General features: G+C 60.0%; 1 protein-coding gene across 4 annotated transcripts in view; it reads left to right on the top strand.

Moving 5' to 3' along the window:
- The window catches only part of AGAP3 (ArfGAP with GTPase domain, ankyrin repeat and PH domain 3), a 148,952-nt gene that overhangs the window by 32,463 nt on the left and 88,661 nt on the right, over nucleotides 1-27,828 (top strand). For 3 of the 4 annotated variants that reach the window (XM_075704778.1, XM_075704781.1, XM_075704780.1), the window contains exon 2: nucleotides 23,006-23,064. In XM_075704778.1, the coding sequence (XP_075560893.1) occupies nucleotides 23,006-23,064 (59 nt within the window). Of the gene's footprint in view, nucleotides 1-9,878; nucleotides 10,735-23,005; nucleotides 23,065-27,828 lie in introns of those variants that run through there. The other variant, XM_075704777.1, reaches the window with a different exon arrangement.

The following is a 27,828-nucleotide window of genomic DNA, read 5'->3' as shown; positions in this document are numbered from 1 at the left end:
GGACTTACAGGGGTGTACATCTACAGTGGTGCGTCCATCAAAACAGCAAGTGCGGCCCTACGCTACGTAGGGAGAATACGTGACATGAAAACAGCAGTGTCCTTGTATAAGGCATGGCTGAGATTTCCTCCAGGAGGCTTTGTACGATGCCTGTTGCGGGGAAGCAGGAGCAGAAATGGGTTACAAGGGTGGTCGGAGGAACCAAGGGTCTGTTTGAGGAAGGTTGTGCTGATTCAGACCAAAGTTCGGTTTAGCCCAGTATCCTCTTAGAATATGGCCGGAGGCGAATGCCTTGGGGATGGGATGAAACCAAGAGGAACACACAGTAATATTTCCCTGGCTGACTTGGCATCCAGTGGTGTGTGGCTGAGGGACTCCTTGTCCCAGTGCTAGTGTCTTCACATTTAGTAGTGAAAAATAGATTTTCTTCTGTGATCCTGTTTAATTGCTTTTGAACCAGGTGAACTTTGAGCATCCACAACCTCCGGTGACAAGGAGTCTGCAGCCTGACAGCACGGCATGGCAAGAAGTGCCTCCTAAACAGTTTTTGAAACTCACCAGTCACTTGGTGACCTCCTTCATAGAATCCTAGAATCGTTTAGGTTGGAAAAGACCTTTAAGGTCATCAAGTCCAACCATTAACCTAACGCTGCCAAGACCACCACTAAACCATGTCCCTAAGCACCACATCTACGCATCCTTTAAACGCCTCCAGGGATGGAGACTCAACCACTTCCCCGGGCAGCCTGTTCCAATGCTTGATAACCCTTTCCATGAAGGAATTTCTCCCAATATCCAACCTAAACCTCCCCTGGCGCAGCTTGAGCCCATCTCCTCTCGTCCTATCGCTGTTCCTTGGGAGCAGAGCCCAGCACCCCCTCCCTGCCCCCTCCTTTCAGGCAGTTGTAGAGAGCGATCAGGTCTCCCCTCAGCCTCCTCTTCTCCAGGCTGAACACCCCCAGCTCCCTCAGCCGCTCCTCACCAGCCCTGTGCTCCAGACCCTGCCCCAGCTCCGCTGCCAGAACTTTGTTGCTGGCTCGAGTGCTGTAATTACCCTGCACCAGGTGTGATACAGAAGAGTTTACTGCTGCTGCTCTCACCACTGACTCTCTTGTTGTTTGTGGCAAAACAGTCTCTGCCGTTGTGTGCTGATGTTATTAGTCACCGAGCTGTTCCTCGGGAGGATGACGAGGTAGAAGCACTAGGTAAAATGGTATTTGAAGGCATTTGTTGGGGTGCTTAGTTCCATGTGAGCATCTCATGTTGTTATCAGTCTCTGTGACTCTTTAGCTTGTTTTTTGAAAATAATTCCTTTACCTCCTCTCTCGCTGTTGAGCAGGTGCCTGGAGGGGACAGGGAAGAAGGACGGGACCTTTTTATGGCTTCTTGCACTGTAATTGTTTCGCATGTTTTCCAGGGAGGACCGGTCTCAGATAGCTTTGGGAAGCTCTGTTGGGAACATCCCGTTAGGGGTTCTGGGCTTCTCTCCTTTTTGTAGAGCTCAGTGCCTTTCCAGTCTTACCTTCTGCTGGTGTCTGCTGTTCCAGAATTCCCGTGCATTTCCTTGGTGGTGCCTGAGCAATGCCGCGCGCAGCAGAACGAGAAGGACCTGAGGACGGGTGGTCTGTCCGGTCAGTGCAGACCCGGCTTGGGGGATCCAGGCTCCATCCTCTGCCAGGGTGGGGGCTTTTCATATGGGTGTAGGAATGTCCCTCATCGGCTGGGCGTGCGAACGTGGCAACGGCACGGTCACGGTAAAGGACAGCTCAGCGAGAAGGAGAAGCGGGGCAGAGAGGCCGTGCTTGTGCATCGCTGCACAGTGCTGCGCTGCATCGTGGCCGCGTGGCCTTCGAGCCTCAGGCTGTGTCCGTCCTGGGTGGGACGAGCGCTGCCCGGCCTCACAGGCGCAGGGCGAGGGTGGCGGGGCGTTTCGAGGGTGGCAACAGGGTCTGCACAGACATCGCACGGGTTCCTTCAACGACAGCGTTCAGCGCAGCTGGCTTCCCCCGGTTGTGGGGCAGGACTGTTTCATTTTTGAGGTTCTCACTACTCAAGGAGGGTTTTGTTTCCTCCCCGCCGCGGTCAGCACTCCGCGTGGGTGTCCTGCTGCCCCAGCCTGGCTGGGGAGGCCAGGGAGCGCTGCCCCGAGCCGGCCGCTCGGTGGGAAGCGGCAAGAGGGGCTGCTCCCCCATGCAGCTCCCTCCTTGGGAGACTTCTTGGCTTCCATCCTCTGAGCAAACTCCCTAGCCTGTCTGTGAAGCTGGGAAGGTCTGGAGGTCTCCTCTGCCCTCCTGACCCACCGAGGAGCTGGCTCTGCAGCCGTCCTTCGTAGGCTGCTGCAGGATCGCTGCCTTTCTGTTGAGGCGGGGGGGGATTTTTCAGCCTCTTCCAGCCCCTGGCCAGGAGGCTGTGTTCGCCTCCTGACCTCCAGATTTATTTGCCTGTCCTCTGAGTCTTGTTTCTGCACTGTCCGTCTCTTAGTTTCACCCCTTTGGTAGTTTTCTTTTCATTTCTCCTTTGCTGCTTTTGGAATATGCTAGAGGATTTTCACCATTGTAAATGATGGTTATGGGAGGGATTTTAAAGCCAGGGCAAGGGCTGGGCTTGTGGACCTGAAGAGGTCTCCTTTAGTCCTCTTCCCAAATTTTCGCATGGGCTTTTGTCTTCGGATGTCAAAATACTGAGGAGATTTCACAGTGTCTAGCCTCATCACATTGAGCCTGCTCATACCTGCCGCCGTTGCTCGAGCGTCTCCTGCGAGGCTGGTGGGGAGCACGGAAGGACTGCGTAAATACAGCCTGGGAACAGCCTGGTGCCTGCGCCGGCATTACAGCCAGTCTGCCCTGTGGCTCGGAGCGGAGGTACCGGACTAACTGCAGCTGAGCAGAGGCTGAGATTTAGTCAGGACACTGGTATTAACATCCCTGCTTGCAGAAGCGCCCGGGGGGTGGTTTAATGAGCAGAAGTGATCGCTGCCTTGATCTTCTATTACCCCCGGGAGATAACATCTCAAAGCCTTATGTTCCAGGGCTTCCCTGTGGCACTGGGGTCTGGACCGGCTTCGGAAGCGCCATCTCTGCATCTGTTTTGCACCCTGTCTCTGCATCTGTCTTGTGGCGTGTTGGCACGGGGCCTGCAGCGCGGCTGCCCGCGCCGGAGAGCTGGCGGCGATTTGGTGCTCAGCTTCTCTTCGTCGTGGGCGAGAGGGTGCCCATGCCCTGCCTCCGTGGCACCGTGGGGATGGGGTGGTGCGGGGTGGTTTGGGTGACATGGGCATGACCTCATGGCGTGTAGGCAGGGGGTGGTTTGCTTCTGCGCTGTGAATCCCGGGGGGGGGAGAAAGTGGTAATTTCCTCGTCAGCAGTGGCGAGGTTTGCAGGCAGGATGGGAGCTGGGGGAGAGCGTGTGGGAGGAGGGAGAGAGCTGATGCTGAAGTCAGGCTCTTGTGTGCCTTTTCTGTTTACTTCCTGGCTTTCGTTAACTGTTTGCTGGCTGGGCCTGCTCCTCCTCTCTCCACAGAGACTGTAGGTAGCAGCCTGCTCTGAGTGATCCCTCACTTCAAGAGGCCGCAGAAAGTCAGGCCTGCAGGTGTCAAATCCATGGCTCCGGGGCTGCGAAGGGGGCGAGGGCAGGGGGAAGGGGCGTGGGCAGGGCGCAGGCAGGGCAGCGAGGGGCTCTGCTGGAGCTCGGACCCGGAGCGATGCCTCATTTCTCCAGTCCCAGTCCCTGGGGATTTGCGGGGTGCTGCTGGGCTGGTGGATGTTTTGTCAGTGGAGAGGGTGGGGATATTACCTCTTGTGAACGGGTTGGCTGGGGTGACCAGAAAGGGTTATCACGGCAGAGCTGGTGTGATTTGCCGTCTCTGGCTGGATGCTCGTGCCCTACAGCTGTGCCCGGAGCCTGGCTGTGGCCGAATTCAGCTGTAAACAGTGCCGCTCCGCTCCGGGTTGGGGGAAATGGCTGCGTCTCCTTCGCGCTCCTCCCGTTGTCCCTGCCCCGTGGGGCCAGCGGGCAGGGCTGTGCCCCACTGCCGCCTCCCCGAGGGATGGCTGCCTGTGCTGCCTGCACTGCCTGCGCTGCCTGCTGCTGACGTGCTGGCAGCCGGGCTGGCCGCTGCGTGCGGCAGCGTGGTCTGTGACGTGGGGGCTTGCGGGGGCCGCGGCGCTGCGCACCCCACGGCCGGGCAGCGGAGGCTGCGCCCCTGGACGCTCCCTGTTTGGGCAGAGCCTCATCAGTATTCTGGTGCGCAGCCGAGCCGGCTGAAGCTGGTCTGCAGAGCCTGGCAGCTCCGGTGTGGCCCTGGCACGGCGCTCGGGGCCCTGCAGCCGCGGACGGGCTCGGCCGCCGTCCCGCGGCGCTGCATGGAGCCCTCCTGCGCCGCAGCTCCAGCCTGGAGCCATTTACATGGGCTGGGCCGGAGAGCGCGTGCCGGGGGTCCCGGGCATCCCACAGCCTGGCCCAAGGGCGGTGCTGTCACCGTGCCCTGTCCTGTCTGTCCCCTGGCACTGCTGCCTGGGCAGCGGTGCTAAGCCTGGTCTCCTGCCCACAGTCCCACCGCCAGCGCGGTCTGCGTGGGGCTGCCGGCCTCGGGCACCCTGCAGCCCCCCTGTTACGCAGGTCCTGGGGCTGGCTGCGGTCTCTCCTGTCCACCTGGTCTGCTGCTGGCCATCTGCCTGCTGCCAGGGCGCTGAAAACCTACGGCTCCATCCGTGCTGGGAACCTCATCCCTCCATCCCCAACTGCTGAGGTGTTCTTAGATGCCGCAGTGACGGTCCCTTGCCCACGCTGGACGTGTGGCTTCCTGCGGGCTCCCAGACTCGGGCCCCTCTGCGGAGCGACAGCATCTTCAAACCCAGGTGGGATGGTGAACGCAGCCGTCCCGTCCTCCAGGCTGAGCGTCACCTTGCAACAAAACCTTTGCATCTGCAGACAGCTGGAGCAGAAATACCAATGCCAGTTAGGTCTGGAGGAGCGGAGCATTTGACCAGTCACGGTTCAGACGTCTTTTCTGTTTCAGGGCTCCACCCTGAACTTCACACTGGGGACCAGCCAGCAGTGGAAAGTTCCCTGACTTTCGGACTGTCTTCCAGTGCAGCTGTTGTTTAGCTGCTCATGGCTTTTTGTTAATTTAAGCCAGATGTTCACTGCCATAATATTTGTAACATGAGCGTGACTCATAAAAGTACTGGTAAGAGACTAACTTGCTTCTGTCCCCAGGCACCTGCCCCGGGTCAGGATTGCAAAAGCACGATGTCCCTCTTACATCCCAGCTCTCGGAGCTCATCTGCTTCCGGAGACTTGCGTGGCACAGGGGACTGCAGCAGCAGCCCCTTCCCAGCAGGCGGGTGAATTCGGATGGTGTAACCTTTCATTTGCATTAGGTACGCACACAGCAGCAGTCCAGCCCAGGATAATCATGGAGTAAACTGCCCAAGAAGAGACACTTGAAGGTGTGTGGGGCATGTTTCAGTGGTGGCTGTCTCTGAACAGCGGTGGCTTCTGGTTTCCTGGTCTTATTCTCAGAACGGTTCCTCCGTCAGTCGCCGTTTCAGCCACAGTAGCTGAAGAGGCAGCCAGAGCGCACGTGCTGTCGAGATCTGGTGGGGTTTGAGCCCTTCCTTGGGTGCAGGCACCCTGCCTGCAGCCCTCTGCCCCCAGAAGTTGTATCTGAGGCTCCGTTTTATTCTGTTTTGGTTTAGATGTCTTTTGTTCTTTCTGTAGGAATAATGCCAAAGGGATCATATCAATGTATATAGCATATGGAAACTTTTGCCTTTAACAGGATTATTAGGTAAAAATATTGTGTTGTTACTGCAGTAGATACCAGTATCTTCCTGGATGTTGTGTGTATATGTCTTCTCAGTGCTGCTGGAGGCCTCAGCTGAATATTGTGCCCAGGTTCTGGCACTGCATTTAAAAACAGGTAGCAGCAAAACTGTATAGAATTGAAGGGTATGCATTAAAAACACTAATAGCTTTAAAAATACGATCCTCGGTGGGACAGTGAAGGAGACGTCGTCAGCTGAGGGGAACTCTGCGTCTCTCAGTACGTTTAAGGTTGCAGGCAAGAATGCAGCCTGTTACCTTTCACAGCCGATAAGGACATGGCAGAAGTAATTGGCTTTATAGGCAGGCACGGGGATTTGGACAGGATTGTGGGAGGAGGAAGAACAGGAGCAGCGAGGATGGTGCTAAGTACTGCAGTGGGCTTAGGGAGGGCATTGGGACGGGTCAGACGGACGCCTGTCGGGGTGATCCATGCGTGGCTGGTCCCGCCTCGGCAGCGGAATGTGTGGTACGTCGTCGCTTGGAGTCCTTTCCAGCAGATATTTCTGTGATTCAAGTGATACCTTCAAAGCCCAGAACTTGTCAGAATATTTTAAAAAGATGAGATTCATATGGAAGGTGTACCATCTGGCATGGTTACAGTAGAAGTTACACCCAGGATTTTGAGAAGGGATGAATATAGGTGGCCCCCGCTTCATTACAGGAACAGCTTCCAATCCCTGGGAGCGAGGAGCTGTGCAAAGCGCGGTTGGGAAGGACCTTGCGAGGTTACTCTGGTTCCCTGCCATAAGGCTGGTTACCTGTGTCTGAATTACGCCTGATAGGCGTCTGTGCGATCGGTTCTGACATCTCCGGCGATGGAGACGCCACGGTCGCTGCAGCCAGCCTCGTCTGGTGTTCAGCGCTCTTTGGAAGACGTTCCCTTGTAATTGCTTTCTGCAGAATTCCTCGCTCCTCGCTGCAGTGCGGCTGCTCCTGGGAGACAGGACACCAGATGATGTGGATGAGGGTCGGATCCAGTCTGGCAGCTCGCGTGTTCCTGTGACCTTGGCACAGATGGCAGAGCTGGAGCTTTGGCGGATTGTCAGGCGCCTTCTGCTCGGTTTCAGACATCGGTGCCCGTTGGCTTGGGAGGGAGGGGAGCTGGATGCATCCCGTCCTCTGCCCGAGAAGCGCTGACGTGGTGTGGGCAGGGGCATCTTTTAGCTGATCCTCAGTCTAAGTAGCTGCCCTGTGTGTTCAGCCCCGTGTAGCCAGGAGGGTCTGCTGCTGAATTAGATTTTACTGTCTGAAAGGTGCAAAAAAGATGAGCGAAGAGAAGGACCTCTGGCTACGGGGGGAGGCTGCCGGGCGATAGCTCTGCTTATGCAGCGTGGTGATGGTCTGTGCTGTTAACAGGGGCTGAGGTGGACGGGGAGGCGGGTGGTGGAACCTGTGGACTTAGGAGAGGATGGAGCAGGGAGAGGCAGGGGCTTGGCTGAGGTGCTGTGCTGTGGGGAAGGGAAAGGCTCAACCTGGTGGTGCCTCACGGCGAGGTGGGATTCCGCCGTGTCCTAGGGCTGCGGGCGATGACCAGGGCTGGGTGCATCCATGGAGAACTGGAGAGGAGATGGGGCATTCAAGAAACTCGTGAGGGCATACTGTGAAGGAGGATGAGGGACTGAAGAGAGGGCAGAGCCCAAAAAGCTGGTGGGATTTGGGTAGAGTCGAGGCAGTGGAGTCAAAGGACTCCCTGGATAAGGAGGGGGAAAAGGAGGTGCTGATATTAAGATGTTCCCTGGAGAGGCTTTGAAAGGCAGAAGACCTAGGCTGGTTTAGCAGACAGAGCTTTCAGAAAGGTAAAAATAATTTTAAGGGGGAGTCAAGCATCTTTTTTTTTTTTTTTTTTCCCCAGAGGGAGAGCAGATCATCCTTGCACTGAGGAGGAAAGCCAGGGAGAGGGAAGTTCATTAGGAAAAAGAGAGGAGGAGGAGGAGGAGGGTCCTGGGGTGATGCTGGAGGCAGGGACTGCGCTGCTGGCAGCAGAGGTGAGGGGGTGCTAGGGAAGAGGTGGAGGAGGCACTGCAGTGGCGACTCTGGAAGAGACGGCCTGGAAGGGGAGACAGAGCTTAATGATGGCATGTTTGATCAGGGAAAAACAGTTTTCTCTGGAACAAGACGGGAGCGAAGCTCTGGCTGGGACACGCTTGTCCTGCCCTGGGCCAGCATCGGCCGCGGGTCAGGAGGGCTGCGGGTGCTGGTGCTGCGGCCTCGCAAGAGTTTCCGAGCATGGTGCTGCTCTTCAGCAGCACCGTCTGCGGCGCAGGAAGGGCCCTGTGGCAGCTGCCGATGGCGTTTGCTGTCGAGGCGCAGGTTTAGGAAGGGGGAGCAGGCGGCGAGAGGGTGGGGAGGCAGTGGCCGGATCTCCGGGGCGCGGGCCCGGGGCGGCGGGGCCCTGCTGAAGGGACGGTGTGGCGGGGCGAGGGGTCCGGGCGTGGGGAGCGGAGGGGGACCGGGACGGTTGTGCGCAGGGCACCGCACGCTCCCGCGCAGCGGGCGCAGCTCCCGGCCTGCCCGCGGAGACCCGGGGCGAGGGGTGCGCGGTGGGACCGCGGCCTGCGCAGCGAGCGGGGGCCGGTGTGGGAGAGCCGGCGGGGCGGCCGGCGGAGGGGCCGGGGGCGGCTGCCGGGCCCCGCAGGGTACGGGGTGGCTCCCGGTGCCGGCCCTGCCAGGCCCCGCGGGGCTCCCGGTGCTGGCCCTGCGGGGTTCCCGGTACTCCTGGTGCTCCCGGTGCCAGCCCTGCCGGGCCCCGAGGGGCTCCCTGGGCTCCCGGTGCTCCTGATACTCCCGGTGCTGGCCCCGCGGGGCTCCCGGGGCTCCTGATGCTCCCGGTGCTCCCGGTACTGGCCCTGCTGGACCCCGCGGGGCTGCTGGTGCTCCTGGTACCGGCCCTGCTAGGCCCAGCAGTGCTCCCGGTGCTCCTAATGCTCCCGATGCCGGCCCTGTGGTGCTCCCGGTACCAGCCCTGCAAGGGTCCCAGTGCTCCCGATGCTCCCGGTGCTCCCGGTGCTCCTGGTGCCGGCCCCGCGGGGGTTCTGGTGCTCCCGATGCCCCCGGTGCTCCCGGTGCCTGCCCTGCGGGGCTCCCGGTGCTCCCGATGCCCCTGGTGCTCCCAGTGCCGGCCCTGCGGGGCTGCCGATGCCCCCGGTGCTCCTGATGCCCCCGGTGCTCCCGATGCCCCCGGTGCTCCCGATGCCCCCGGTGCTCCCAGTGCTGGCCCTGCGGGGCTGCCGATGCCCCCGGTGCTCCCGATGCCCCCGGTGCTCCCAGTGCCGGCCCTGCGGGGCTGCCGATGCCCCCGGTGCTCCTGATGCCCCCGGTGCTCCTGATGCCCCCGGTGCTCCCGATGCCCCCGGTGCTCCCGATGCCCCCGGTGCTCCCGGTGCCGCCCCCCGGAGCCGCGCGAGGGCGCCCGGCGGCAGCGGGAGCGCTGCGCCCCCTGGCGGGCACTGCCGGCCCCGCGCGAGGCGAGGGGCCCCGGCCCCGGTCCCGGTCCCGGCGGGGCGGCCCGGTGCTGCCCTGCCCGGCGCTCGGCGCTGCCCTGCCCGGCGCTCGGTGCTGCCCTGCCCGGTGCGGGCGGCGAGCGCTGGGGCGGGGCGGGTGCGGGCCGCCGCCGCGGGCAGCCGGGGCGGGCGGGGGGCGGTGACAGGGCCCCACCCCGGGCCGGCCCTGCCCCGGGGCCGCACCGCACGGCGCGGGGGAGGCGGGAGCGCCGCCCCGGGAGGGCTCGGCGGCCGCTGCGGCGGGGCCGGGCGAGGGGCAGCGCCTGCCCGCCGCGGGGCTCGGGGGCCCGGGGCGCGTCGGGGGCGGGCGGCGGCCCCGGGAGGGCGCGGCCGCGGGGGGGGGGCGGCCCCGTTCCGGGGCGGGCCCGGCCCCGGCGCTGGCGGCTCGCCGGAGCGCGGCCCGGGCATGCCGGCGCGGCGTGGGAGCCGGCAGGCAGCGGGCGGCGAGCGGGGTCCCGCCGCGCCGCCTGCCCGGGGCCGGCCGCCCGCACCGGCAGCGGCGCAGAGCGGCGGGCGGCCCGGGGCCATGGGGCAGCCCCGCAGCTGACGATGGCGGAGCGCTGGCGCTGGAGCGGGGCGGGCCGGGGCCCCCCGCGGCCGAGCCCCCGCCGCGCCGTCAGCGTCTGCGAGTCCCTGGACCTGCAGGGCGTCCCCGCCGTCCAGGCCGCCCTCAGGGCCGCCCAGCAGCAGAGGCGGCGGCCCAAGAGCTTCTGCGCGGCGGGGAACGGGCTGGCGGCCGGCGGCCTGCTGCCCCCGCCGCCCCCCGCCCGGGCCCGCGGCAGCTTGCTGGACTTCTTCAGGCTGCGCTCGCCCCGCAAGCAGGGCCCTGCGGGCGAGGGCGAGGAAGGCGAAGGCGAAGGCGAAGGCGCGGCGCCTCTGCTCGCCGGGGCCGACGGGGCGCAGCGCCCGCGCCCCGGCAGCATGACTTTCCTGCCCTCGGCCCGGCAGCCGCACCCTGCCGAGAGCCCCGGCTTCCTCCGGGGGGGCTCCCTGTGGGGCAGCCGCCGCTGGAACCTCTTCGGGGGCAGCGGCCGGAGCAGCCCCGGCCCCAGGAAGAACTTCAGCTCGCTGCGCAAAAGCTTCAGCTTCCGCCTGCGCCGGGGCCACGAGCTGCGGCGCTCGGAGTCGGGGGGGCTCCTGCGCCCCGCGCGTCTCCGCACCAAGAGCGAGGGGGACGCCAGCTCCCTGCACACCTGCCCCAGCAAGCGGGACCTGCTCTACCCGGAGCTGGCCAGGGTCGGGGGCAGGCTGCACGCCGACCCCGGGCAGGCGGGGGGACTCTGGAGACTCCTCACGAGCCGCTTCCGAAGGCGAGAGCGCGGCAGCACCGGCGGCGCGTGCCCCAAGGACCCCCATGGCGGTGCCGAGCCTGTCCTCCTGGGCAGCGGTCCGCTGCGAGCACTGGGTAAGTGAGCACAGGAGCGGTGCTGGCCTGGGGAGAGCCCCCCCGCGCCCACGGGGCCTGCGGGGATGGGCAGCCGTGGCCCGTCCCAGCCGAGGTCCTGAGCTGGGCACGGGCACCCGTTTGCATCCCGGGGCTCTGCGGGGTTTGCGCTCAGGAAAGCTCGGCTGTAGCAAGGTAGTGTGAGCGTTCGTGGGGCTTTTTCGTACTCCAGCGCCTGGCGGCTGTGGGCACTGCCATCGTCGTCGGTGCTGAAGGAGCCACGGCGTGGCTAGCTGGGAGGAGGTGCTCCGGGGGTCCAGGTTCCCTTTCCGGCTGGACACCTGGGAGCCGAGCACGTTGTGTCCCACGCCCTTCTTGCTCCGGTGGTGTCCCAGCAAGGGCAGGGAGAGCCGATCCTCATGCAGCGGCGTCAGGGGAGCAGAGGGAACTGAAACTCCATGGGAGGGGGAGAGGAGTCCTGTTAGTGGGCTCCTGAGCAAGTGCTGAACTATTTGGAGATTGCCAGAGCAGAGGCGTGGAGCAGTACGAGGGGGTTGGGGTGCACGGAAACGTACCTGCACCTCCCTCCTGAAAGCAGCTACCTGATGCCAGGCTCGCTCTGGGCGATGCTCTGCCGGGGTCTTCCCTGGGGCCGAGTGGAGGCCGTGTGTTCCGGAGCACGGCGGTGCTCGCCGGGTGCGGGGCAGCCTGTGAGAGCGGTGGTGGCATCGCGAGTGACGTGGCAGAGGGACAGAGGGCAGGGCTGCCTGGGGAGGGGAGACGGGACCCCCCATGGGGACCGGGCGCGCGATGGGGACTGGCAGCTGCAGCAGCCTTTAGGTGCTCGACTGGCTGGTGTTTGGCCTCGCCGCGGCGGGCTTTTCATAGAATCATAGAATCTATGATTCTACTTTGTCCCGTGCCGGGGCTGCCTGGGCGTGTGGGAGCCTCTGCGGGGGCCGCGCTGCCTGCTGTGCCCCATCCCCTTCCCTGGCCGCGCAGCGTGCCCGGCCTGGCTCTGCAGAAGCAGACGTGCGGGTGAGCCCTGCCGCCTGGCAGGGGCTGGGAGGTGAGAACAGCATCCACAGGCTTTTTAAGGCATTGAACGCTGGCCTGCACGCACAGGGCTGGGGGCTGGGCTGGGCCGGGACCTGCCGCTCTCGAGGCAGGGCAGCCACTTTCTGGCGCCTGTGAGCCTCTCCAGGTTTCCATCGCTCTGCTCCGGAGTCCAGGCATTGTGGAGGCAGTTCCCTGGCTTGGCTCACGTGCCAGAGGGACGGAGTGGGGCTGGCAGGCTCCCCGAGGAATCCGCACGCTCCCAAGGCAGTGGCTGCCCAGAGGAGCTTTGTGCCCAGGACGCTTTCCAGGAGGGCTGGGCTCCAGGCACCAGCGCAGGAGCAGCGCTGCTGGCAGCCCCAGCTTTGCTGCCGCGCAGCTGCTGCGCAGGGAGCTCGAGGGGCTCGTCCTGCCAGTCCCCCTTCTCCCCGGGGCTCGCTGCGTTCCCAGGGGAAGGTCCTGGAGGCTGCGGGTGGGTGGCCGAGGCTGCCTTTGCGAGCTGCGAGGCAAAGGGATGGGATGCCACTGCTGCGCTCCCCTGTGCTGCGCTCCTCCCGGGGGGCCGTGCCACTGGCAGGGGTGCCCGGGGCAGGGTGCTGGCTGGGTGGCGGGAGGTTCCCAGGCGAGGGGAGGCTGCGCTCATGGCTGGGGAATGTGGGTGTATCCGGGCAGGGAGGGCCGGGCCCTGCCCGTGCAGCGGGGGGCCTGTTCCTGCTTGCCGGCGGCTTCCAGCAGGAGCTGCGCCAGCAGCAGCCGGCCCGGTGGCTGCATTCCCAGGGGAGCAGCTGAGGTTGAGCGTTCGTGTTGGTGTCCTCACCCCTCACCTGGCTGCTCGGCTGGGGCAGGTAGGGGCTCCCTTTGGTCCATCTGCTGGGGAGCCTTCTGAGGCTCTGCCGGGGCGTGCGGAGGGGGCTTGGAGCCCTCTCTAGCAGGGACCCGCAGCTGATGCGGGGCCACTGCTTGTCAGGGTGGTTAGCATTCGCCGTCGTGGCTCGTACTGGAGGCACGAGCTCGGGGATGACCTTTCCGGGCTGCCTCTGGGACTGTGTCCCGTTGCAGCAGAGTGAGCCCTGCTTGCTGGAGCTGCAAGGTTCACACTTTGGTTTGGTCTTCGCTCAGAACACCATTTTTGCCATTATCTGCCTGGTACCCAGTACAGGCCTCTGTGCTCGGTTGAACTGTGTCCTCCTGGGGTCAGCGAGATGTGAAGAATCATAGAATCAAAGAATCGTTTAGGTTGGAAAAGACCTTTAAGATCATCCAGTCCAACCATTAACCTACACTACCAAGTCCACACTAAACCAATCAAGGGTAGACCAGACTGAACCATGTCCCAAAGTGCCACCTCTGCCCATTTTTTGAACACTTCCAGGGATGGGGACTCCCCCACCTCTCTGGGCAGCCTGGTCCAATGCTTGGCCACTCTTTCCGTGAAGGAATTTTTCCTAATATCCAACCTAAACCTCCCCATCGCAGCTTAAGCCCATTTCCTCTCATCCCATCGCTGGTTCCTTGGGAGAAGAGCCCGACCCCCTCCCTGCCCCCTCCTGCCAGGAGCTGCAGAGCGATCAGGTCTCCCCTCAGCTTCCTCTTCTCCAGGCTGAACACCCCCAGCTCCCTCAGCCGCTCCCCATCAGCCCTGTGCTCCAGACCCTTCCCCAGCTCCGCTGCCCTTCTCTGGACACGCTCCAGCACCCCAATGTCCTTCTTGTGCTGGGGGGCCCAAAACTGGACACAGCATTCCAGGTGCGGCCCCACCAGTGCCGAGCACAGGGGACAGAAGAAGCAGCGGTGAAGTCTGCAGACCGAGGCTGCTGTTGCTTGTCCTGTCTTACGTCCTGTCTCCCCACCGTCTTTGCACTCAGCGTGCTGGGCTGTGGGCCCTGGCTCACTCCGGTGGAGCCGTGAGCCTCTAAGTCCGGACACTGTAGGCTGGCGTGGCACGTCCTTAGTGCTGCTCCAACACGGACCTGCTGGATGTGGCAGATGAGGAGATCTCTGCCCCGTTCCTATTTCAGACTTGCAGGCCAATAGTGTTTCTAACACCCTCTCAGCGTTTCAAAAACTTTGATGCTTTATGTTGGTGCTGCCCACCTTAGCCCTAGGAAAGCTGCTGATAGAGTCCCAACACGCCCTCCCGAGGGGGTGCAGCTGCAGTTGCGGTTATCAGCTCTTTGGAAAAGCTGGATGTATGAGGCAGAGATCCAAGCCAACACTGCTGCCCTGTTTCCAGTACCTGGAGTATTTTGTTTATAGCAAGCTGAGATATACATCCAGCGCTGCATTCTGCCGTGTAGACGTACCCAAGAGCCAGAAAGCTCGGCCCACTGGAGAGTCCGGAGGACGGTCTCAGCGCTGCTCCCACAGCCCTGCTGAGACCTGCTTTGGACTGCGTGGGTAATGTTTGCTCCGGGCTGATGGAGGGGTTCCGCCTGGACCAAGCACAGGGAGGGGTGATCAGGGGAATGCGGAGTTTGTCACCCAAAAAAGACTTGAAGAGCTGGTCTTTGTGTAGCGGGATGAAGGCTGACGGGGGGGTGATTTTCTGTTAATGTGCCAAGGGAGGGCAAGAGCCCTTGGAGCTAGAGAGCAAAGTCAACACAGAGTCCAGCCAGCTTGAACTGACCACAAATAATCGTGGCCAGCGGTTCACAGGAATGATTCTGGGTATCAAGGTGTCGGCTAGTGCAGTTCTGAAGAAGCCCTCTGCTAGGCACAGGCTTGGAAAAACTGGACAGGTTTGGGGTTGGAGTTTTCCCTGTGCAGGGAGGGATCGTGTGATGGGTGCATCTCCAACAGTGGGATCTGGACTCCACAGCTCAGGAAGTGTTTCTCACAATCATATTGCCCTCTCCCAAAAAGATGCCCTGCTTTCTAAGGTGCTTTAAGGTAACTCCCCTTTGCTCTCCTGTTTGGTGTTTGGCTATACAGAGGACTAACGCGTAGGGCATGTGCGAGAGAAGACTACTAGGAGAAGAGGGGGGTGTTTTTACATTAATAAGGTGAAGTTTGCATAGTGAATTGAGTAAATAATGATATGTATCATGTCTTGTTGGTACCTGCCTGAGCTTAGCTGGGAGTGTTGGTGAGGAGCAGCGATGGCAGGATGGGTTTAGAGACCATGCCTCGGATGCTGAATCCAGTCTGGTGTCCACACTTCAGAAAAACTTAAGAAATCTGGAAGGTATCAAGGAAGGAGATGTTGGGACACTGGTCAGAAAGGCCTAATTCTCAGGATGAGATTGGAGGAGATGTGTGCAGTAGGTGCAGAGATGTTCTGATTACAGTCTACGGGCATCCACAGGAAGAGGGAACTTCAAAAACCAGTGCCTTTTTAATCTTAACCTGCCTTTGCTTGCGGGGTTAAACAGGTAGAGCTGAGGTCAGACAAATTTGGAACAGGTTTTTACCAGCGAGGTAGGTCCCCACAGAGCACTTGTGTTGGGGAAGCGGTGGGTTATGTGTCTCTCCACGTCACTAGCTCTCCTGGGTTATCCCTTTCAGCAGACCCTTTCTAGCTGTCAGCAGAGAGAATTCGGTACGGTTCTTTGGTCTGCGTGTATTCGGACGTGGACTGGAAAGTAGTAGATGCCGAGAGGATTAAAACATATAGCTCTCCTGAAGTCTGTGCGCTGCACAGCCACAGCATACGTAGTGTGACGGCACCGGATGCTGCCGCATGCGGTATAGCTAAGGAGCAAGGGTAGCAGTTCGTAATCACGCCCTTTTTCCCCAGAGATACACAAGATCCTCTGCTTTCACTGCTGCAAAGTATTGAAAGCTCTGGTGAGATAATCCCTGCTAAGATCATGTCCTACACAGGGTATCCGCGCTGGCTAAGCTCTCTGACGGGAATGCTATCCTTGTCCATGTCGGTCCTTGACCTGGAGAAATCTCTCTTCCTGCCAGCATTGCCAGGGTTGAGTCTTTATCAAGCCTGGCCTGGAAAAGGTGGCTCTGCCCAGGCACGTCACGCTCTGCTGCCCTTTCATCTGCGTGTGCGGGCAGATGGGTACTTCGGAATGTGGTTTGTGTGGGCACTGCTGTGTTTGCTCAGCCTCTGACCTGGTTTCAAGGCTGGCTTTTAGTGTCCAAGGTTTCAGTGCCCAAGTTAGTTCCACAGTGGCTTGAATAATGAGTTGGTTAATTATTAGTTGCTGTGTGTGGAGACCAAATGTGTCTGGCACTGGCGCTTCTGAAGCACAAGGTAGATGAACCTGCTGCGCTTCATCCTATGAAGGGAGCAGCCTGGGTGAGGAGTTAGTTTGGCCCAGCCAGCCCCTTCTTCCTCCCAGCTTTGCAGCAGCAACTGGGTGCAAGATCAGCGGGTCTGTAGGACGTTTGGCTGCGCTAAGGCTCTTGGTGCGCAAGTGGTGCTGTGAGCCCACTGTTTCTGCTTTTGAGGTGCAGATGCACCTGGGGAAGGTGCTCAGCTGCAGCGCTGACAGTCTGGTCTCTTCTGTATTATTAAATAACAGAAGAGGGAGGAAGAGCGAGTGGGTGTGTTTTAATGTGAAATACCAAATGGTACAGCTAGTCCAGCAGTGAAGCTCGTCAAGTAAATCGCCTCTCCCCGATGCCTACACGAGCCCTAGCGATGAGGGAGATAACAGTTCGTTAAGGTGTTACCCCAGCTGGAGGCAATCTCTGCGAAACGAGCTGGTACCGAGGCTCTGGCACTGCACGGAAGGTGCTAACGCTGACCTGCCTGCCTGGATTTCGGTTAGTGCGTGAGATCGGGTCAGGTCGCTGGTGGCTTGCTGTGTGCTTCCACGTGGTTGCTGTCTCTCCCTGGGAGAAGACGGGGATCTCCTGCCTCTTCCAGTGGGGAGCGGTGCCCGAGCGGCTGGCATCGCCCCCTGCACCTCCTGCTGCTCGGCGCAGCCGGCTGGGCGGCAGAAGCGCTGTGCATGGGGAGGGTCTGGCAGCCCCAGAGGGGAACGGTGTCATGGGAGGGGGGACTCCCACACCCGGATCAACCTCCTGCAGCTGCGGACTTGGACCTTCCTTACGCTGATTTGGGTGTGCAACAGCCGCACGGATACGCAGAGTGTATCATATCATACTAACAGGATTTATACTGATGAAGTGCAGGGAATCTCCATGTGCTGCGTTTTAGTAGCAAACAGTCAACACTCGGGATGGACAAAGCTGACATCAGCGAGTTGTGTCAGCGTTTTTCGGCAGCCAGGTACTGGCCTATGGCTGTTTTGGGTGGTTGAGAAACTCCTCTTGAGGTGCCTTTCTGACAGCTCCGTGGGTGTTATCCACGCCCGCCCGCACACGGCTGCTGCGCTCGCTTCTGCGAGAAGCTGCTGGTAGAGGAGGAAAGTAAGTGCAAGAAAATGGTGGTGGGGCTCTGTGCTGGGAGTCACCTGAAAACCAAGCGCTGGAGCTGTCCCGGCGAGCGCAGGTGCAGACGGCTGCGGGGTGCAGGGGTTTCGGGTGACCTGAGAGCTGACCAACGAGGCATCTTTGGGCCTGCAAATGGGTACATCAGGACCAGGCGTGGGTCACCCAGACGTCAGCGTGGTGTGCGTGGGCTGCGCGCATCCCCTTGCATCATGAGAGAAGGGCGGTCGGCGTGCCCTGGGAGCCGGGGCCGAGGGCCAGTTACAGTGACAGATTTGAAAGACTGAGCTGTGGCATGGACCCCAGCCTGAGGTGTGAAAGTGGGTTGTGCTCCAGGTCCTCAGGCCCTCCTGGATTAGCTGATGGTCTTAACGGTCTTGAGTACCTTGTCTAGGTGGTCGGCTTCGTGTTTAGTAATGGCAATTCTTCAGGTGCTGCAGGAACTGCCACATCTTCTGGACCCTGCTCTTTGGGGCACTTGGGGCAGGAGGAGATGCATGCTACAGGCTGCTGGCTGATGCAGTTGAAGGCATTTATTTTTCCTCCTTTTGACAACCAGAGCCAAGCTTCTCCCCATGGTGTGCAGGGAGTGCTAGAAGTGTATGTGTGGAACACTGCTTTATTAACCGAGTGACGTGGGGAAGCTGACACTAATGCGTCCTGGTTTTAAGGAGTTTCAGCTTTCAGGCACCATTAAAGAAAGCCCCCAAACTCTGCAGGAAGCTCATCCGAAGCCAGAACTGAAGACTGGCCAGTTGGTGACAGCAGTCAGGCATGCAGGGGAGCTTGGTCCAAGTGCTCTTCCTGAGTAGCCGCCGTTCTTCTGCGCAAGACTGACTTGCCGTGGGGCGAGCTGGGTGTTTTGGGAAGTGGCTTTGGACGGCATGCTGCAGGACACCATGACGCTCCTTCTGCGCTCTTGCAGGAGCTGGGAAGCTTCCCAGGCGTGCTGCCAAGGTGCAAGCAGAGGACACGTGCCTACCGTGGTGCACGGGCATGCGCGGCCACCTCGCCTCACTTCTCTGCTTTGCCCAGGCACTGCCTTGCTTCATCCCTAATCCGTGCAGTAGAAACACCTCATGTACTAAATCCAAAACACAGCGCTGTACCAGCTACTAGGAAGAAAATTAACTGTCCCGGCTGAAGCCAGGACAACACCTTGGGCAGCTCCACCCGCTCAGCTAATGGGCAAGGGCAGAGGGTGAGCGGGTTGGTGCGAGGAGCGGTGCTCCATACGGGCAGTTTAAAGTCGGGGTGGGACGTCTTCCTGAAGAAGAGGTGCCTTTGTTCCCATGGGAGTTCGTTAGCAGAAGGGTTTGTGCGTACGGGTGCGGCCTGGGTTGGCAGGTGGGCACGAGGGTCTCCTGATCCTGACACCTGTGACCTTGGCTCTCGAGGGGGCCGCAGGGGGAACTGGCCCCTCCAAGATCTGTGTCTCAGTGACTTTTCCAGGCGACTGTGAAGGAATCCCGTGGCCGTCTTCAGTTCAAGGCCACTTCCACCTTAGTCTCTGTTCCATTGGGCACGTAGTCTGTAAGCACTTGCCTTTACGCTCCTGGGTACTGGAATAAGAGTGGGTTCCTCCGTACCATTATGAGCCACTTGCACTGGGGGTATCTCAGCCCCAAAATACCGCAGGTAGAGTGCCTTACCGTTACAGCAGGCTCTCCTGCAGTGAAGCGGCTGGGCGGTCTGGCAGGATCAATCGCTGGAGCCATGCGGGACCTCCCAGTACAGCCATCTGCCTTCCTCCTCTTGCGGGTGAGATGCTTTACACAGCGATGTGCGGTGGACGTGTCCTCTTCTGCTAAACAGGAGGTACTGGAGGAGGGCAGCAGAGAGGGTGGAAGGTGCACAACAGCTTCTGCACGAGGAGCAATCCCACAACTGGGACTCCGCAGTGTGGAAAAGAGGGGTTGCAGTGAAAGGTGGGGCTGGCCAGGCTGGCTAGGGGTGTTAGCTCACCGCCTCTGGTCCAGGGGCTGGGGGCATCCGATGAAGTCAAGCCTAAAACCGAAGTGGGTTTTCAAGGAATGGGTATTTGTACTGCTGAAACTCCTTGCTAAAGAGCAATGTGGAAGTGAAATTTTATATGGTTTTGAAAGGAGACAGAACAATTCCTCGAAGAGTTTTTTCATGTTTACTAAATAGATAGACAACAGGAGATCCCTGAGCTGAAGAAGTCAGCAGCTGCAAACACGTGGGATCCGTATCATGTACTCTCACCGTGTTCCTGCTCTTCCTGGGTTCCATGTGCCAGCTGGTGCTGGACGTGGCGTGCTGGGCTGCACAGGCCCTCCATCCGAATCCAGATGGCCGTTCTCGGGTAGCGATGTTGGGGCAGCTCCTGCCTCTCCCTGCTGCCCTCAGCAGAAGCTGTGTTGGGGCGAAGCGGCCCCCACCGCCCCCGGGGAGGGGAGGCGGCCCCGCGGCAGGGGCAGGAGAGCACCTGCTCCCGGCGGCGGCAGAGCAGGGGTCTGGCGCCGAGCAGCCTCTGTGCAGCTGCAGTCGCGAGTGGATTTCCCAGCAGTAGTGGTGCAAGCTGCAGGTGACTGCGCACCTCCCGGTGCCAGGCAGTGCCCGCTGCGAGCCCTGTCCTGTGCTCGGGCGAGCCCTGCTTCCTGCGCCCCGTCCCCTGCCTGCAGCCCAAGAGCAGCCACGGTCTGGGGGCGGTGAGCCGGACCGGACAGGAGGGTCTCACCCCGTTTAGCCCGGTGTCGAAAACACCGCAGCGTGCGAGCTCCTGGGTGATGGCTGCTGCAGGCTGGGGCGCAGCGCAGCTTGCAGAGGTCCGTGCGGGTGAGTCAGCCGGCGCGGGGCAGGCGTGAGCGGTGACAGCGAGAGCGTCGCTGCCGGCGTTCCCATCCCGCTCCTTGGCAGCAGCAGGGCTGTCACTTGGGCGCGGGGATTTGCGGCAGCTCGAGCTCTGGCTGTGCCGTGCGGAGGGGTGCCGGCGCTGGTGCGTGCTGCTGAGCAGGGACGGCGTTGGGTGCGGCTGGTGTGCCGGGCTGCTCCGGCGCCCGCGGGCCGACGATGCCGTCTGCAGGCTGGGGTGTGCGGGGTCCATCGCCGGGGCCGGCTGGTAGCCTGGGCTAAAATTCACACTTGGCAGACGTTGGGAGCTGATTGATAAGCAGAGGTGCACAGGTTGTACGTTGGTGTTTTGGGTTAAGCATGCTGGTTATAGTTAATAATTTAATGTGTTGTATGGCTGAATGTAGTTAAACTGGCATTGTGTCACAGTTATTTATTTGTGTTAAGATTTACTCGGAGGCCTTCACAGCAAGTCAAAAATCAAACTGTTGCTAATGAACCCCTGAACCTTGGTGAAAAAACCAAAGATCTGTTAGAATAATTAGCGAAGGAAGCAACTAGCAAAAATCTGGACCATCTCTCTGTCCTGAGCATCCAAGAACAGGAAAAGAGAAGAGAATAGCCTGCCCTCTCCAGGCCTCTCTCTGCCTCTCTTTTCCTTCTTAAGGCCAAGTCGATGAGCGCATTTGACTTGTGCTCCACTCAGAACCCCTCGAAAAACCTGCTCGGTTTTTGCCAGTTTTTCGTAGTTCAAGAACAAGGTGTATATATAGTGCAACAGTGGAAATATGCTACCCTAACCTGGAGGCAGGGAGTGCCAGTAACGGAGACGGTACCAATGGCGCTTCAGCCATCGCGGTTAACTGACAAAGGGACTGAGTCGAACAGAAGTTCCAGGTGGAGGTGACAGCTTTTTTTAGTCTGAGTAATGCAGTTTGGAAATACAGGTGTGCTGTTACCTTTCTGAAAGGGCTCAAGAACTTACCATTTTCCTCCTAACTTCTTAGTTGTTTTAATAAAGATTTTACTTCTGCCTAAAAAAGGATAGATGAAAGACAGAGACCATGAAGAAACGATTCCTCTTAAGAACCTTCATGACGGTTATAAATAACCTTGTGTTACTGCATCGGACTTGTGTTTTATTTGTCTGCAGCTTCTGAAGAAGAAGTGTTAATAAGTTAGTGTATGAACGGTAAACTCTAGGTATGAGCACTGTATTCTTACCTTTTTCTGACACGATGGAAAAATGCGCTGTGGCCTGCGGGCGCCGGTGGCTGCACAAGTGCCATGATAAAGGCACAGTTGTGGATCATCTTTTTTTCCCCTCGTGCACGCCGAGCGGTGGTGGAGCAGCGCGGACGTGCAGGCACGAAGGGCAGGGCCCCCTGCAAGCCCTCCGGCCGCAAGCCGCAGGAGCAGGCTCTTCCCCACGCAGCTTTGGGCTGTGCATCTCCCACCGCTTGCCCAGGTGAGGTGGGGGGAGATGAGGCAAGGCATTAGCCTGGAGATAGAGGGTTGCCGCCGTTGTCTGTCCAGCCTTCCCTCGGGAGTTACGAGGGCAGGAGCATGAACTGGAGTGCAGATAGTCATTGACTGGCTTCGGGCAGGGCTGAAGAGCCTGGCATTGCCCGCTGATCCTGCCTGGCTCTGGCAGCCTCTCCTGCAGTGCCCTGGTTTCAGCCTGCGGTGCTTGGCACAGCCCTGGATGAAACACCTACTTGGCAGAGACCTGCAGCCACCAGCTTGCCCAGCCGGTTTGGGCAGTGCCGGTGCAGACGCCGGGAGCTGGGACTCGCGCTATGAGCGCGGTGGCGGGGTCGGGGTTGCCGGCAGCAGCGGCAGGCAGGGAGGAGCTGCCGGGGCGGGGAAGGGCGGCAGCGGCCGCTGCGGGGACGGGGCAGCGGGGCAGCCCTACAGCCGTCCTCCCCTTTGGCCTGGCATCTCGCCGCAGCTTCGAGTGACATCTGAGCAGCGGTAGCTTGGTAGCTCTCAGGCCGTTGTCCCCGGTCACTGCCTGTGGCTGGGTCTCGCGGATCCACCTCTTCCCTTTTTGAACCCATCCGAGGTTTCCATTTTTGCAATAGTCTGTGGCAGCTAATTCAGCAAGTTTATTACAGGTTCTTGAAGAAGCAGTGCTCCCACAGGTTTCCGGTCTCCAAAAACCCTTTGTTTTACCCTATTAACATAACAGCAAGTGCTGCTCCTTTATTTCGGCCCCCACCCCATCTGGCTTTTGGGTGGAGGATGTACTTCCTCATCCAAGGCAAATGAAGGACTCCAGTTTTGTTAGGAGTGGCTGCTGGCTACTTCTGGTATTCAAGGTGTTCTCCAGGCTCTTGCTCCTCCTCTGGTGAGTCTGGTTTTACTTGGGAAGTCTGTTGTTTGACCAGCTCCTGGAGATTGTTTGGATGTAAATGAAGCGTTTGTGATTTCTGTGGCAGGAGAGAGGGTGTTTCCTGCGCCGCTCAAAGCCGTGCCTGATTGTTATAACTTTCTTAAGCCTATTACAGTGTTCTGCAAATTACATAACGTACGCATAATTAATTGTGTTCTCTTTCAATCATGAACATAGATTATAGCATGCCTTCAGCTCTTTATCTGCGCTGCATACAACACGCTGGTGTTGTAGCCCGAGCGCAGCGCTCAGGGCACTGCTTTCGCCGTTACGTGCCCTCGGTTCTGGGGTCCTTTGCAGCATGTGCCCCCTGAAAAGGCATCTGGTCTCTGGTGCTTCCCCTCGTCCCACGCGCCTGGAGGAAGGGGATGCTGTAGGGCTTTTCGCGCTCCCGCAGGGCAGGGGGGAGGGTCCCCAGCCCGCGGTGCCCGGGCTCTGCACTGCCCGCCTGCCCTCAGCTCGGCCGCTCCTTCCCGGCTGGACCTCTGGCTGCAGAGCCTCCGGGCATGGGCAGCGTCAGGACCTCGTGCAGCTTTGTGTCTCTAGACGAGGTGGAAGGGAGGGAAGAGCCATAAATCTCCCGCCTGGAGGGATCAGGGAGAGCGTGGCAGGATCCTTGTTAGGATCTTGAGGGAGACCACGGTGACCTGATGATTTCTCCTCTCTGTTCTGCAGATTCGTTTGTGAACAGCCAGGAATGGACCCTGAGTCGCTCGGTGCCTGAGCTGAAGGTGGTGAGTACTTGCGGCTCGCGCCTCGGATACCCGTGGTTCTCTGATGCTTCTCCAAATCCCCAAGAAAAACCCATGTTTTAATGTGGCTGAGTGGAAATGCACAGAGGCTTCAGCATCACGGAGGGGCGAGAGGAGCTGGGCTGCTGCCGTGCTGGGGGAAGGCAAGAGCTTCTCGGTGGCTCATGCTTGCAAGGGAGAGGATGCGGGTCTGGGAGAGCGCTCGGATGTGAAGGCCGAAAGGCGATATGTGAGCACCTCACCCTTCCCGCTGGCCATAGCGGAGCTGTGATTCCTGACGGGTACTGCCGCGCAGGCCGGCCCTTCTGGTGTAGCAGAAGCAGGGGCAGATGCCGAGTGGCTGCCCAGGCGCGCATCCGCCGCCATCGCCCTCAGAGCAGCCGTCCAGGCGTGGGAGATACCCGCGTGGGAGCTGTCCCCGCTCTGAGCCTCGCTGACTTCAGCTCTGCGCTGGTGCTTCAGCTCTGCGCTGGTGCTTCAGCTCTGCGCTGGTGCTTCCCTGGCCTCTACTGGCCGCCTCCCAGACACCACTGCCCCGTGGTGTCCCCGCCACAGAGGGACGCAGACGGAACAAAACCGTCACCTCCGGTGCTTTGTTCTGCCAAACGGAGGGGACAAAGCCCCTCTGGTTTGTCGGCGCAGGGCGGGTTTCCCAGGGCACGCTGTTACCAGGCTTCATCGCCTGCCTGCGGGATACGGTCTCTGGTAGGGGGCTGCCTCTGCCCCCAGCACGGCGCCCTTCACGTGGGACAGGGTCGTGAGGGAGGGGGCCTGGTCTCGGGGTGCAGGACGGGAGACGTTTCTCATGGCTTGCCGTCGCTGATGGCTGCACGCTGGCTTGCCGGGGCCATCTGTGAGCCGGCGCAGGTCAGCGGTGCAGGAGGGCACGGAGGGGGTTCTGCTTGAGCCGAGCTGGCTGGCAAGCACGAGGGGCAGAGGCCGTGCCTGAGGCGAGGGACGAAGTGGGACCTCCTTGCTGGTGGCGATGAGCTCGTGGGCTGTCAGGCGTTCACAGAAAGGCACGCTCGGCAGCCGCCCTGCGTGCGAGTGCTGGAGTAGCGCTGGAAGGGATGTCAGGGTGGGCAGGACGCCGCAGGCGCTTCCGAGTGTCTGGCTGGCTGTTCTCAGGGAGCTCGGCAATCTGTTCCACCGCTCCGCTCTTCTCACACTCCATGGCAGCCCTTGACCCCCTTTGAGGACTGCTGGCATATCTCCCTTCAGCCCTTGCAAGATTAATTTTTTTCAATCTTAATCCAAGAAACAAGAGGCCTTTTTGCAAAACATACCAGCACCATGCTGCCACATTTTTCTTATCTACAGTTAAGTACAAATTAAAACAAACTTTGAATATTCATTTGTTAGTTTGGCTTGTAAAATGCACTGTTCGAAGATACTCTGCAGCTATTCTGTGTATTGCATTCTGACATTTTAACATTCTGCAGGCTGCAAAACAGTGCTGCAAGCTAAACAAACCTAAAGCTTTTAGTTCTTCCTCAATTAACACAATCCTTTTCCCATGTTTTCCATGACCTCCGGGGATCTCTGTTGCTCCAGGGTTTCACCCGGCCAATGCAGCTCTTCTAAAAGCCTGGAGGCCTTTCAGAGTCCTGGTTCAGTCCCAGCCTTGCTGGGCTGCAGCCCCTTGCGTCGTGTCTCTGGGGTTGGGCTGCAGCAGCCGACTGTGGCAGGGGACCCTGCGCTTGGGCGGGCAGACCTCTGGGCGGGGGGGTGGTCATCCTCATCCGGGATTTCTTCTTTCTGCGGCTGCAAAGGGAAGGATGTCACGCAGCGGCAGAGCTGCTCCTGCCTGGCTGTGGGATGGCGGTCAGCCAGCGGGGACACGGAAAGCCGGGCAGGTCCTGAGCTTTCAGCTGGGTGTCTTAAGGCGTCTGTTCCGCACCGCGCTGCTCTGGCGTGGGCTGCGCTGTGGGTGCACCAGTGCGACGATGCCGCTCTTCCTCGGCTCCCGTCTCGCCCGCCCCAGCGGTGTGGCCGTCCCTGTCCGTCGCAGCGCCCAGCTCTTCTCCCCGGGTCTCCGCAGACAGACTGGTCTTTGAGCGAGCACCCCAAGTTACCACCAGGCTGTGGTGGTACGGAAGGGGTCCCCACATGGCACCCATCCTGCAGTCCGTACAGGAATCACCGAATGGCTGAGACTTGGCAAGAAACGTTCCCAGGCTTTGCTCCCAGTTTTCAAGCAGCTCCGAGCTCCCGCCTCAGCCTCACCAGCCCTGTCCTCAGAGGCGCGCTCGAGGCGGGGAGGTGCTCCGGGTGGAGCAAGGTCTTGCCGGCGTGAGGCTCGTTGGCGCTCTCGGCAGTGCTGCAGAAGCGGCTGTCGCGGCAGAGCCACCTCGTCCTCTGTCCCGCCTGCGCGACGCTTCACCGAGAGTGCCGTCTGCCCCTGTGAAAAACGCCTCTGAAACCAAAAGACATCCTAGTGTGGGGCAAACGCAGGGTCTTTTGATAAACGGCAGAGCGCACTGTTTGACGGGAGAGGCTTGCACGAAGCACCCGTTCTGTCTCTGATCTGCCAGTCCTTGTCCCCAAGGGAGATCTACACTGAGCCTGTGAACCAAGATTCATAATTCTGTGAGTATGGAAAACCATGGACTCGTTGGGGGCTTCTGTTCCATGGCACATAAAGCATTGACTGCAGCCCACATCCCTCCTCCTGCAGGAATGAACTGTTTCCTTTACCCCTCTTGCAGGAGGTAAGGATCTTACCGCTTTCTTCCCTGCTCACGTTCCCATTTGCACCACAAGTGGTCAGTGTACTTTCTCTAAGGTTTTTTAATAGTTTGATGTATTTAAGGAACGCTCACCAGTTTTTCCCACCTCAATTTTATCCTGAAGCTTCCTCCATCTGCTGCAGGCTGAGGAGCCTGTGTCTGAGAGAAGGCAGCGATTCCTGCAAACCTTGCCTTCCCTGCGGGAAAGGCGCAAAGGGGGGCTGCTGGCGGGGACTCGACCCCAGAGCCGACGCTGGGCAACATCAGCCCTTCGCTGGCCAGCACGGAGGCAGGCTGCGTTCCCTCGTTCTCCCGACGTGTCTTCATACAGAGGTTTCCATGGTGCCTATGCACCACGTTTTACTTCAGTTTGCTGCCTCTAAAGAATTACGTTCAAGACTGTCAGCTCTGTTTGGGCTTGTTTATAACACCAGATGAGGACAAGACGAAGCCGAAGTGTACTTCAGCAAGACGTAGGTCAGGATTTTGGTTATAAGCAAACAAAGTGTAAAAGCAGCCTCCATCCAAGTTTGAGCGAGCTAAATATTGTTGGAGCGTTTAATCTCTGATGTTGCGCGCAGTCCTGGCTGCCAGGCAGCCGCGGGGAGCCACTCCGTTTTGCCAAGTTTTCCCCAGGGACTGGAGCTGCGGCTGGCCTGGGCGCAGAGCTGAGCCCCTGCCTGCCTGCTCTGCGCAGCGGTCTCCACAGTTTCTCCTCTGTCTCCACATCTTTATATCCCAGATGCTCACGCTGCCGTCGAGTGTGGCAGCAGCAGGGAGGGCTCGGCCGAAGGAGGGGTTGTTACCTTTGTTCGTAACGCGTGCTACGGCGTTCGCCTAGCCCTCGCGTCTTCGCAGATCACTTGGCTCCAGAAGCACGTGTGCGTTACCTGTGAGGTTTGCAGTCTGGTACGTGTTCTCATCTGTCTAAACGCGCCGTGTATCATCTGTAATTACCGTTGCGGGTGACAGACCCGGCAGCGATGCGTTCGGCCCGGGCATGCCCGTGGGAGCACGTTGATCTGCGCTTCCTAGTCCCAGGCTCCTGGCACCCCGGTCCCGCCGCTCGCTGGCTCCGTGCGGCGTGGGCACAAGAGGCGCTGGCAAACCGGACGGTTTCCTGGGGTCCTGTAGCGTGGTCTGCCACCAGCTGAGCGCCCGCCGCCGCGGGGCTGGAGTGTCTTTGCCTCTCACCAGGAGCGTGCGGGTAGCCCGGGGCAGGACCTGGTGCAGCAGGAGCTTTCGAGCATCTGGCTGAAAGCTGGAGAACCTGTCTGGTGGTGACTCACTCGCCAGGCTCATCCCTTTGCCTGGACAAGGTCAGCCATAAACTTCGCTTTGGTGGCAGAGGCAGCTTTCGTGTTCCCAGCCACTCCTCTCTCCTCGTCCCCACTTCTTTTGGCGCTGGTGGGGCTGTGTGCAGCTGTACTGCAGACCTGCTCCAGCAACCGAGCGGCTTTGAAATAGCACTGCAAACGAGTAGCTTTGAAATAGCACTGCAAACGAGTAGCTTTGAAATAGCACTGCAAACGAGTAGCTTTGAAATAGCACTGCAAACAAGTGCCGGGCCGGCTGGCCTGTTCTTGATGCGTTTTGCTCTGCAGTCGCACAGACCGTGTCAGTGGCACAGTTGGGGCCTAATGCAAGACGGGTGCCGGGGGCAGGCGCGGGGTGCGGCGGGGACGGTCCCCGCAAGCTAGGCGGCGTGCAGTGGAGCGCCGTGCTGCTGCAGTTAGGCCACTTCTGGCAGCCTGGTACGTCTGCCCTGCGCCGCAGCCTGCCACCGGGCTGTCACCACGGGCTGTGTCTGTGAGACCTGCCTACGGTCCCCGAGTACCGAGACAGGGAATAGCTCTTGGCAAGCAGGGAAGAACCAGCGGCTGGAGCTCTAATTGTCGTGGCCCACGCTTGGACATCGTGAGGAAGCGTTACCAGAGCGTGTTGTTGGGCTCTGGAGGCCCTGCCCTGACAGCACGGCTCTCGGTCCCGGCCCCTGGCATGGGCGGGCTGCGCTGGG

Source organism: Pelecanus crispus, chromosome 2, assembly GCF_030463565.1.
Source record: "Pelecanus crispus isolate bPelCri1 chromosome 2, bPelCri1.pri, whole genome shotgun sequence".
In the NCBI taxonomy this organism is placed as follows: domain Eukaryota; kingdom Metazoa; phylum Chordata; class Aves; order Pelecaniformes; family Pelecanidae; genus Pelecanus; species Pelecanus crispus.
This window is presented reverse-complemented; position numbering and strand designations above follow the sequence as displayed.